The sequence below is a fragment of the Sinocyclocheilus anshuiensis genome, unplaced genomic scaffold, assembly GCF_001515605.1.
Source record: "Sinocyclocheilus anshuiensis isolate Anshui unplaced genomic scaffold, SAMN03320099.WGS_v1.1 scaffold694, whole genome shotgun sequence".
Taxonomy (NCBI): domain Eukaryota; kingdom Metazoa; phylum Chordata; class Actinopteri; order Cypriniformes; family Cyprinidae; genus Sinocyclocheilus; species Sinocyclocheilus anshuiensis.
The window spans coordinates 655452-665314 of NW_015542477.1; the positions used below are offsets into that span (position 1 = coordinate 655452).

Genomic DNA, 9863 nt, shown 5'->3' on the forward strand with positions numbered 1-9863 from the left:
GCAAGAGAGAACTCAATTCGGTCCAGTTTTCTGAGCGCAGAGACTGAAGCATACACACACAGAAAGCGCGTCTCACAGCGCGCGAGTACTCTTTCGCGTCGCATGAACGGAGGATTAACGTTACACACAAAATGATGTTGAATTGTCCGTTTTGACGAGTATTCACGTAAACACAGTTGATTACTTCTTGATAACAGTAGGGGAACGTGTATCAGTACATTGCATCCGTGCATTCGGTTTTAAAGGGACAGCAGCCTAATTTAGTTGCTATTGTCCGAGTCATTGATGTTAATCAAGCAACAAAAGAAAGACAAAAAATCACTCACTGCTCTTGACTGAAAAACTTTAGTAGCCCTAAAGATTAATCTAAATGTATTTATAGAAATAAATGGCTGCTTGAAAGAATAAAGAATATAGTAAACAAGTTGCTATAAAGAATGCATAATTAGCCTATATAACCACTGGTATTTCATTAAAAAAAAGACCATGTTCTTGTTCTTTATGAGAAGTGGTTTTATTTAATTTGAACATAAAGGCATATTGTGTGTCATAGCAGTTAAATTGGTGTCTATCATGATAAACCCTTAATATCAAAACTATATAATGAGTTTGGACATTTTGGAGAAATGCTTAATAAATGCATTACACTGTAACTAAACCCATTAGATTTTAGCCGACTAAATTTACTGTAGATTTAGTTGACTAAAATCTTATGATATTTAGTCAACTAAAACTAGACTAAAACTAAAAACAATTCAGGTGAATAAAATATGACTAAAACTAAATGGCATTTTAGTCAAAAGACTATGACTAAAACTAAATCAAAATTTGCTGTCAAAATTTACACTGTAATTAACTTTTTGCCTTATTTCCAGCAGCGAATTTGAGGGGTCAGAAGACTGCAGGTAAAATCTAAATATCATATCTCTTCTTAAATGGTTTATAGAACAAACGCCTTGATTTGATTAAATTAACTTGCTATCTTGCTATCTTACCTGATTACCCAGCATCCCCTGTGAAGTCCATTGTATTGAGTGCAGACCACCCAGGCTTGACCTTCAACCTCACTCTGGTTAGGACTGAGCTGACCTACAGCCAGCCTGTCCAGCAATGGATGTTCATTTCAGACTTTGCAGTGAGTTGATCTCTCTTTCCCCACTTTGTGGTTTTAAGAACATTACTTTTTGTGATAAACAGTTCTGGCGGTGTTGAGTCGCCAAATGACGGCCAATGTAAAAGCTGTGTGCTAAAGCAAAACCATTTGAGAAAAACTAATGTAAAACAATGAATGTGATGTTCAACTTGTATGCCTGTGTGTCTGTGACCTGCAGGTTCGAGATTATTCAGGCACATACACAGTGAAGCTGATCCCCTGTACAGCAGCGCTGAATGTGGAGTACACTGTTCCTCCGGTCTGCAACCCTAGAGAGCCAGTTACTTTTGATCTTGATATCCGCTTTCAGCAGGTAAACTAAAAAAAACAATTCTGTCATTTAAAGCAAAAGTGAAATAAATGTTCAGATTCAAGCTTTTTATTTCAAATGTTCATTCTACTTGTTGATGATAGAATTTATAATAGAAAAAAGTGTATTAAATTAGAAAAATGCAAACAGGCTCTATTGTGTGTGTGTGTGTGTGTGTGTTATAAATAATATATATTTTTGTATAATTTTATAATTAATCAGTTGCTTGTATATCAGAATGAAATATGTATTTGTGATATATCTTATCAGTTCAACCTGAGGCTCTTGTAAAGAAGTATTATTGTGTTTGCTTTCTGTAGGTGAGTGACCCTGTCGCGGTGGAGTTCAGTCTGAACACACAGATGTTCTTGTTGTCTAAGAAGGCGTTGTGGTTGTCAGATGGATCTATGGGCTTCAGTCAAGAGAGTGATGCGGCTTTCTCTGAGGGTACGTCTAACTGGAACACCTAACTTAATCAGTTCAAGAGGCTGTGGGATTGAATAAGTCAAATGATCTGCCATTCTTGTGATTTACATTTCCTGTTCTGTGTTATGCTGACACTGAGCTTGTTCTCTTCAAGGTGACACAATCTATGGACGGGTGATGGTGGACCCTGTGCAGAACTTGGGTGGCTCTTTCTACTGTAACATTGAGAAGGTGTATCTGTGCACCGGCGCTGATGGATATGTTCCTAAATACAACCCCGCCAAGTCTGAGTTTGGATGCCTTGCAGACTCTCCATCTGTGCTGTACAGATTCAAAATTATTGTGAGTATGTTAGCAGTGTTGTTAGTGTTAACTAAAACTAATTTAACTAATTAAAAATGGAAAAACTTGAAAGCTTGGCAACTAAATGAAGTACTAAAATTAAAACTGAAATAAATATAAATGAAAGCTAAATAGAAATATAAAAAGACAGACACAAACTAATAAAATGACAAACATAACAAAATTACTAAAATGCTCATTCGAATTATTAGTATATAAAACTATATAAATAATACTAAAATAACACTGTATACAAGTCTTTCAAATAAAATACATGCACGTTTTTATATTTGTCTTTCATTTTATAATAAATTATACATTATACAATTTAAATAAATTGTATGTTAATAATAATAATAATTGAAATGTGTTATTTTATGAAACATAAAGTGGTCTGTTAAGACATTTTCAGTAACATTTGTCTGAAAAAAGTCTCATGACTCCACCTTGCCTCTAGGACAAAGCCCAGCCAGAGACCCAGGCCAAGAGTTTTGGGGACGTGAGTTTCAAGGCCCTGCTGGCTGTAGATGACCCCTCTGCCCTCTCTCTGGTGAAGCAGCCAGGATCTGACGGATTCAGATTGGATTCTACTCCTCTTTTCCAGGTCTAATCTTTTTGAAGGTTTATTAGTTATGGTACTGTAGAACTATATACAGTGTGACATCCTGTACTGGATTCCTGTCATTTACAAAGTCAACCTTGCTCAAATCCTCTATTATCCTTCTGGTCTTTAGGTGGCAGTAGGAAGGGAGTGGTTCATTCACACCATCTACACTGTGCGTTCAAAAGACAACGCCAAGCGTGGCATTGGCAAGCGAAGTGTAGAGTACCACTCAATAACATCAGGTGACCTTGTACCAGCGGAGGCCAGAGGACGCTCCAGACGGTCCAACAGAGAAGTCCCGGTCCTGGCGGAGGAGATCGGACCCGAGAACAACCGAGGAACGAATATCATGCACATCGCTCTGGACCGCAGCCGTCGGCGCTCTGCGTCTGGGGAGGAGCTGTTCGCAGACGGACTGTCTCCACGGGAGCTCAGTGGACGAGGTGCGGAAGAGGACGCTGTGACTGTGGCAGGAGCCATCGTGGGACTGCTTCTCACCGTCCTCGTGGTTATAGTGTTGGCACTGATGGTTCACTCAAGGTGGATGCCCGTGAAAAAGGCCCCAAGAGTCTCGTCCAGCCTGCAGCCTGTTATAGTTAGAAGTAGCCTTGATAATGGTGACAGCTCAGAGGTCTGAAGGACTAATGGACTACTCGGAGATCCTACTGTTCTCCTTTGTCATACATGGGATCAATTTGTTTTGTTTGTTTTAAACAAGTGCCTCTGACAGGTTTTATTTTACGGAGAACTCGCGACCCAGTTCATCACCAGCCCAAAGAAATCATTTTAAATTACGTTTTATGTTGTAACTCTGAATTTTTGCTTGTCTAATAATGGATTAAGGTTTACCCAGTGTTCAGAGTTCTCAGGGGTCCCAATAGTGCCCTACCCACTTTTTTGGAAGTAGACTAGAATGTGAGAAAAGAAAGAAAGAAAAATGTATCCTTTAAATATTAATCATTTTAATATTCTTTTATGCCAGTGGATATATTGACAGAAACAAGATCTCATTTGGTTCCATTTTAGTTGCATTAAATTCCAGAATTCCAAAATTAATTTTTTTTATCCAAAATAAAATATTAACTAGAATAATAGTGGTAATAGTAATAATAAAAGTAATAATAACAATAAAATCAAGAAGGACCACTCATTAGAAGAAAAAAAGGTTTTTAAAAAATAACTTTTCATGTAAGAAATAATAATAATAGAGTTTTTTTTTTCCAAGTAATAATAATTGATAATAATAAGTTTTTTAGGTCTTTTTCATTAAAAATTGTTGTTATTATTATTATTTAATAATCATAATTATTATTGTTGTTACCCTAACTTTTTTTTTTTACCTTTGAATTAGTTTTTCATAGCACATTCCATACAAAGTGTCTGAAAGTTTAATAAAAAAAAAAAAATCTCAATCTCATTGGCCCTGTCACTTTGAACACTGGGTAACACCAGATGAAAGAGAGATTATATCATTTATAAAGATGATAAGATTCTGAAAGGAAAAGTAAGTTTAAGAATGTTTAAGTATTTTCTTATGGGTCATGTGGTGCATTCAAATGAGCTGATCACGACACTGACACCTGTATTGTGTGTTTCACCTTTATTTATCTCAAGTGTTAAATATTTGCTTGTATTATAGCATATCACAGATATGCTGGTTTTTAACAGCAAGTGCCAAGCTTTTAATGGAGAAATGCTGAATATGCATTTCATATCACCATTAAATAGTTGTTGTCACAAAGTTTACATTCAGTCTGTCAAATGTTGTCAAATTTCATCTTGTTGCTGCTGTTTTTATTACTTGTTATAATTTAAGCATTAGTATTCATGAGAACTGCATGTATTAAATATCGCAGTATTATCTCACTGAGTGTCGTTTTAAAATAAGGGAAAAACTGACACAGGAAATTTGTGTTTGACTGTCTTTTGGAGTTGTTTTTTTTTTCCAAACCAGATTCACTCCACTGACACTGATGTATCAGCTATAACATTTTTGTTGTCTTCACTGTCATTAGACACATCAAACTGTTTATGCATCCATGAAAAACCAGCATCCTATTGTCAAATCCATTTCACCTCCTGACAAATATATTCCTCATCAGGCTGATAATATTTCAAAAGAAATGTGCTATGCAATAAAATCACTGGATTGTTTCCATATTCGCAGGTTACGAAACATGAGCACGACATTTTGGGCACAATGAAATAATCTTTGTTTGAAATGGTATTTATGGTGAGATATTGTGTTTTTTGTACATGGTTCACTCCTAAATATTTACAATGCTAAATGCATTTTATGTACTGGGCCTTGAAGCACAAAATAAACAAAGTCTTGAGACTTTAAATATTTGAACGTCTTATAACTGTGCTAAAAATGTGTTTGTTCAGTTGTAGTTAATTCATAGTTGTGAAATATTTACCTTTCCTGTGGTCGAATGAGTCTTGAATCCGTTGAACATGAAGCGCTGTAGGATGCTGATCTCCTGGAGCACCGAAGGGTCCTAAAATCTGGAACACGCTGAAGAAAGTATCTTGAAGTGAAGGTTCTCTAGGCCAGAGACAAATTTGGTCAGTCTGCTTTAGTCTCTCTAGGATGGAGACTCCGGACATGCTGCATCTGTTGTTGTCTCGCTGGACGAAGACTTTGAAAGTATTGTATCTGTTGATGTCTCTTTCCTCACAGGCTTAAAACTCCAAATGTGTTTGAATCTGTTGCTGCCTCAAAAGCTGGAGACTCAGAGCGTGGTGCATCTGTTACTGCCTCTCTGGATGGGAGACTCAGAACGCTGTGTATTGTCTCACGGGAGACTCAGACGTTGTGTCTGTTGGAAGGGTACATTTATCCCTTTCTGAAGGGGAAGAGATTACAATTTGGTGCTTTTCCATTTCAGTGCTGTGATTGGCTGCTGGTTTCAGAGGGGGCACACACAGTCACTAAAGTGTCTTTAAAGTTTTTTTTTTTAATGGATTTATCAATGCATTTCTCATTTTCCAAACCACTACCAGAATACCTTTGGTAATGTTCTGAATGCATCAAGTCCAAGCACGATGGAAAAGGATTGAACTGTCAAGCATGCATTCATATGTCCGTCAGCTGCTAAATTTGTGTAAGATGTTGCACTACACATCTCACATCTGTCACTGAGTGAGAATACTTATTTCTCTGAGTAAGTGTAAAATGGATGTGATGTAGGCTAGTTTGCATCAGTTTTGAGGTTTGAAAACATAGTTATGAATGGATTTGGATGGATCTTTCCGATGTCTCTGTTTCACCCATTGCTGCTACATCCAGAGGACCTAAGGAATTTTTATGGTGGTCACAGGCCAAAACCTTAGGAATTAGTCTCTAAATGGGTGAAAGGCAGAAACTGCATGTGGACCAATGAGAAGTTCTGTCTTTCCCAGGCTTGGTAGCAGAGGTCTACTTCTTGCCCTCTAAGAGGAGTCTGGCTGTTGTCCTAGTATCTCTATCTGATGGCGTGGGACAGTTTGTGTTAGTTCACCAAGATCCAATCAAAATGTAGCAATCCTTTGTCCACTGTTGTGTTCAGAGAGGGGGCCCTGGAATGTGCCGTTCACCACAGTAAACATAATAAAAGCACTTTATTTGATAGAACTGTATTAAAACGCAATATGTACGCCACATAATGGCGTTTGAATACAAAATATCAATACAATAGCAGTCAATTTGCAACAAGAAACTAACATGGGAAGCTCAAAACATCAAGCTTTTGGTGAATGGAGTTTCTCTTACTAACCTAAATTTACCCAATACTGTAATCCGGAATGTCTTTGTTAAGTGAATCATATTCTTTCTTCAAATAAAAATTCAGCATTCCAATATTTCTCTAAAGATGAAGTTAAAAACTTTAAGAACAAAATATTTGAATTTTCCAGTTGCACCAAAAGCAAAGGAAGTCCATTTTAAAATTCTTAACGGAGTATATCCTTCTAGAGAATTTTTGAGATGTCGATTTGGTCTTTATGTTAACAACTGTTCCTTTTGTGATGATCAAACTGAAACTACAGAACATCTTTTTTTATGATTGTAAATTTGCTTGTGCCTTTTGGGAAGATCTGCATTACTGGTTATTTCCTAAATTTGAAGATTTCCCTGTTTTAACAAAGGAAAATGTATTATTCGGTTTATTTTTGAAATATACGTGATTTAGCAATTAACAATCATTATTCTTGGGAAGTTCTTTTTGCATACGAACAGATTCCTGAAAATACTTCCAAATTTCTACATATTTCACAAAGAACAATGTCATTATTTTTGTCGCTGAAACAAATGAAAAAGAATGCCTTAAACCTCTGTAATTTAATAGAAAATCTTAAACTTGCTGAAAACCCCTAGTAATTGTTTTCCTCTTATCTTATGCTATGATGCTTGTCTGTTGTCTGATTAAGACATTTTGCTTTTGTACCAGGCCATTTGTGGTAGTTTATATCGTTCAATAAAGTTCATTAGAAAGAAGAAGAAGAAAAGCTCGAAACATCAGACTCAGATCAAATCCAAGACAGAAAAAACAAACAAATGAATGTTTAGGAAGGGTGGGATTCTTTGAAACGAACTGCTCAAAAGAACCGATTCGAGAACTTTTCTCTGCAAGCTAGATAACGTAACCAATCAGATTCACCACAAGCCCTCACGTGACTGGACCAGGAAGTGAGTCCAGAATGGGCTCTCTCTCTTCCGCCTAGAGTTACTTCTGGCCCTGTTACACTGTTGCTTTGGGAAACATGGCTACTGCCGGAGATTCGAGAGTAGAGCTTCAGAAGGAATTAGTCTGTTCTATTTGCCTCGATTATTTCGACGACCCTGTAATTTTAAAATGCGGCCACAATTTTTGCCGCATGTGCATTTTGATGCACTGGGAGGAAAATGGTGGCGATGATGTGGGTTACCAGTGTCCGGAGTGCAGGATGGTGCGTGGTTTGTTTTGATAAATGTTGCTAGATTCTGGGTTGCTTAGTTACAGCTGCTCGAATGAACTTAACGGATTTCTATAACGTTACATCCGCATCTAAATCATGCACTAGGACCTAAACCGGCAGTCTAAATAACAACCGGACTTTACTGTGTTGACAATAATAGGTGTGATTTCTCCGACCTCGTTTATTGTATCATAACATACAAATCGCCGCACGAGCCTTTTGTCAATACACAGCACCGATACTTTTCTGCGTCGTACATGCAACTTTGTCCTTTTTTGCAGGTGTTCGCGAAAATGAGTTTCACCAAGAATTACCTGGTAAAGAACTTAGTGGATAAACTGAGCGACTTCGACTATCTGAAGACGTGTAGGCCCTCTGCACCCGCAAAACCCGTGAAAATGGACGGGAAATGTGAGCGACACCACGAGGAGCTCAAACTGTACTGCCACACGGACAGGAAGCCGATCTGCGTGGTGTGTCGGGAATCCAGATCCCACAGGTGAGGCTCAGTCTCCTGAATATGCTCCCTCCCCATATTCACTCAAAATCTAGCGAGCTACCTGCCTAGACATCATTTTTGGGTTTATATGCTCAAAATGCTGTTTGTGTGGGCAGATAAATAAAGGCAGATGACCTCTGCTCTGTCTGAGGACCAGATGCACTTCATTGTAGCATTTTAGATTAAAATGGCTTTAGAAATGAAGCATCATATGTCATTATGTTATTATTTTTCTAGACACCATGATGTTGCTCCTGTACCCGAGGTTGTTGAAGACATGAAGGTTTGTTTGACATTGCTTGGTTTTGTCTGTTGTGTAACTGATTTGATTTAGCCTTTCTGTCTCTGTCACTTGTTTGTAGTGTCTTTTTCATTCCTTCTTGACCTCCTTCCTGTTATCTTGGTCTAAATGCCGGAGTTGGCACCAGAAGCCATTGACATTTATTGCTAACCTTGGTGCTGGAACAAGGAGTGACTATCTGTCACCGCAGTGTTGTATGTACATGTGGCATTTAGCACTTACGTTAAGTGCTTTTTCTTACCAGATAGCCTTGGAAATGTCTTTAAGTAACTCGTAGCCATTGCTTGATTGTGGTGTTTGCAGTCTTGAGGTTTTTTTTAGAACATTTCAAACCAAATACTATGTGAGCAGTGTCTGGTGTTTTCTGGATCTAGGTGTGAAATTAACACCAAATGCGGGTACTTTTTGCACAATTTTGCTCATCTAACAGCTGCTGGGGCCGATACACAAATGTGTGTGAAGAGTTTATATTTGTAATCTGTGAACACTAGAAATTAACCTTGACCATTTGCAATTTTAATTAGCTTTGAATCTAAGGTGCATTATGAACGCAGAGCTCTGTACATTCATTTTTTAATAAATACATTTTCAGTATATTCATATTATATTATTGACATAATTATATTAAATTGTATTTCAATAAAACATTTTAATATACATTTTTGTAAAAAATATTTTTATACTTGTATAATTCCAAATATACTGGCTAATATTTGTTGTTAACCTAAGTTAACAAAGGGCTCTGTATACTAATTTTTAAAATAAATAATAAATATGTATGTATAATAAATATATATGTGACCCTGGACATTGTATGGGTCAAAATTATTGATTTTTCTTTTATGCCAAAAATCATTAGGATATTAAATAAAGATCATGTTCCATGAAGATATTTTGTAAATTTCCTACTGTAAATATATTAAAACTTAATTTTGATTAGTAATATGCATAGCTAATAACTTCATTTGGACAACTTTAAAGGGGATTTTCTCAATATTTTGATATCATGTTCCTATTTTGTAAATTTCCTACTGTAAATATATTAAAACTTAATTTTGATTAGTAATATGCATTATGCATAACTTCATTTGGACAACTTTAAAGGGGATTTTCTCAATATTTTGATTTTTTTGCACCCTCAGATTCCAGATTTTCAAATAGTTGTATCTCGGCCAAATATTGTCCTATCCTAACAAACCATACATCAATGGAAAGCTTATTTATTCAGCTTTCAGATGATGTATACATCTCAATTTTCTAAAAATTGACCCTTATGACTGGTTTTGTGGT

General features: G+C 36.6%; 2 protein-coding genes across 2 annotated transcripts in view; both read left to right on the forward strand.

The window, feature by feature from the left end:
• LOC107693873 (FRAS1-related extracellular matrix protein 2-like) overlaps positions 1-3827 on the forward strand; it is a 57797-nt gene extending 53970 nt beyond the window's left edge. Inside the window, exons 18-24 of the mRNA XM_016493409.1 lie at positions 876-905; positions 1008-1135; positions 1332-1466; positions 1784-1910; positions 2044-2231; positions 2689-2835; positions 2966-3827. Of these exons, the coding sequence (XP_016348895.1) occupies positions 876-905; positions 1008-1135; positions 1332-1466; positions 1784-1910; positions 2044-2231; positions 2689-2835; positions 2966-3472 (1262 nt within the window). The 3' untranslated portion in view covers positions 3473-3827. The remainder of the gene's footprint in view (positions 1-875; positions 906-1007; positions 1136-1331; positions 1467-1783; positions 1911-2043; positions 2232-2688; positions 2836-2965) is intronic.
• Positions 3828-7493: 3666 nt separating this feature from the next.
• The window catches only part of LOC107693923 (zinc-binding protein A33-like), a 9743-nt gene continuing 7373 nt past the window's right edge, over positions 7494-9863 (forward strand). The window contains exons 1-3 of the mRNA XM_016493469.1: positions 7494-7764; positions 8055-8272; positions 8510-8555. Coding sequence (XP_016348955.1) covers positions 7579-7764; positions 8055-8272; positions 8510-8555 — 450 coding nt within the window. The 5' untranslated portion in view covers positions 7494-7578. The remainder of the gene's footprint in view (positions 7765-8054; positions 8273-8509; positions 8556-9863) is intronic.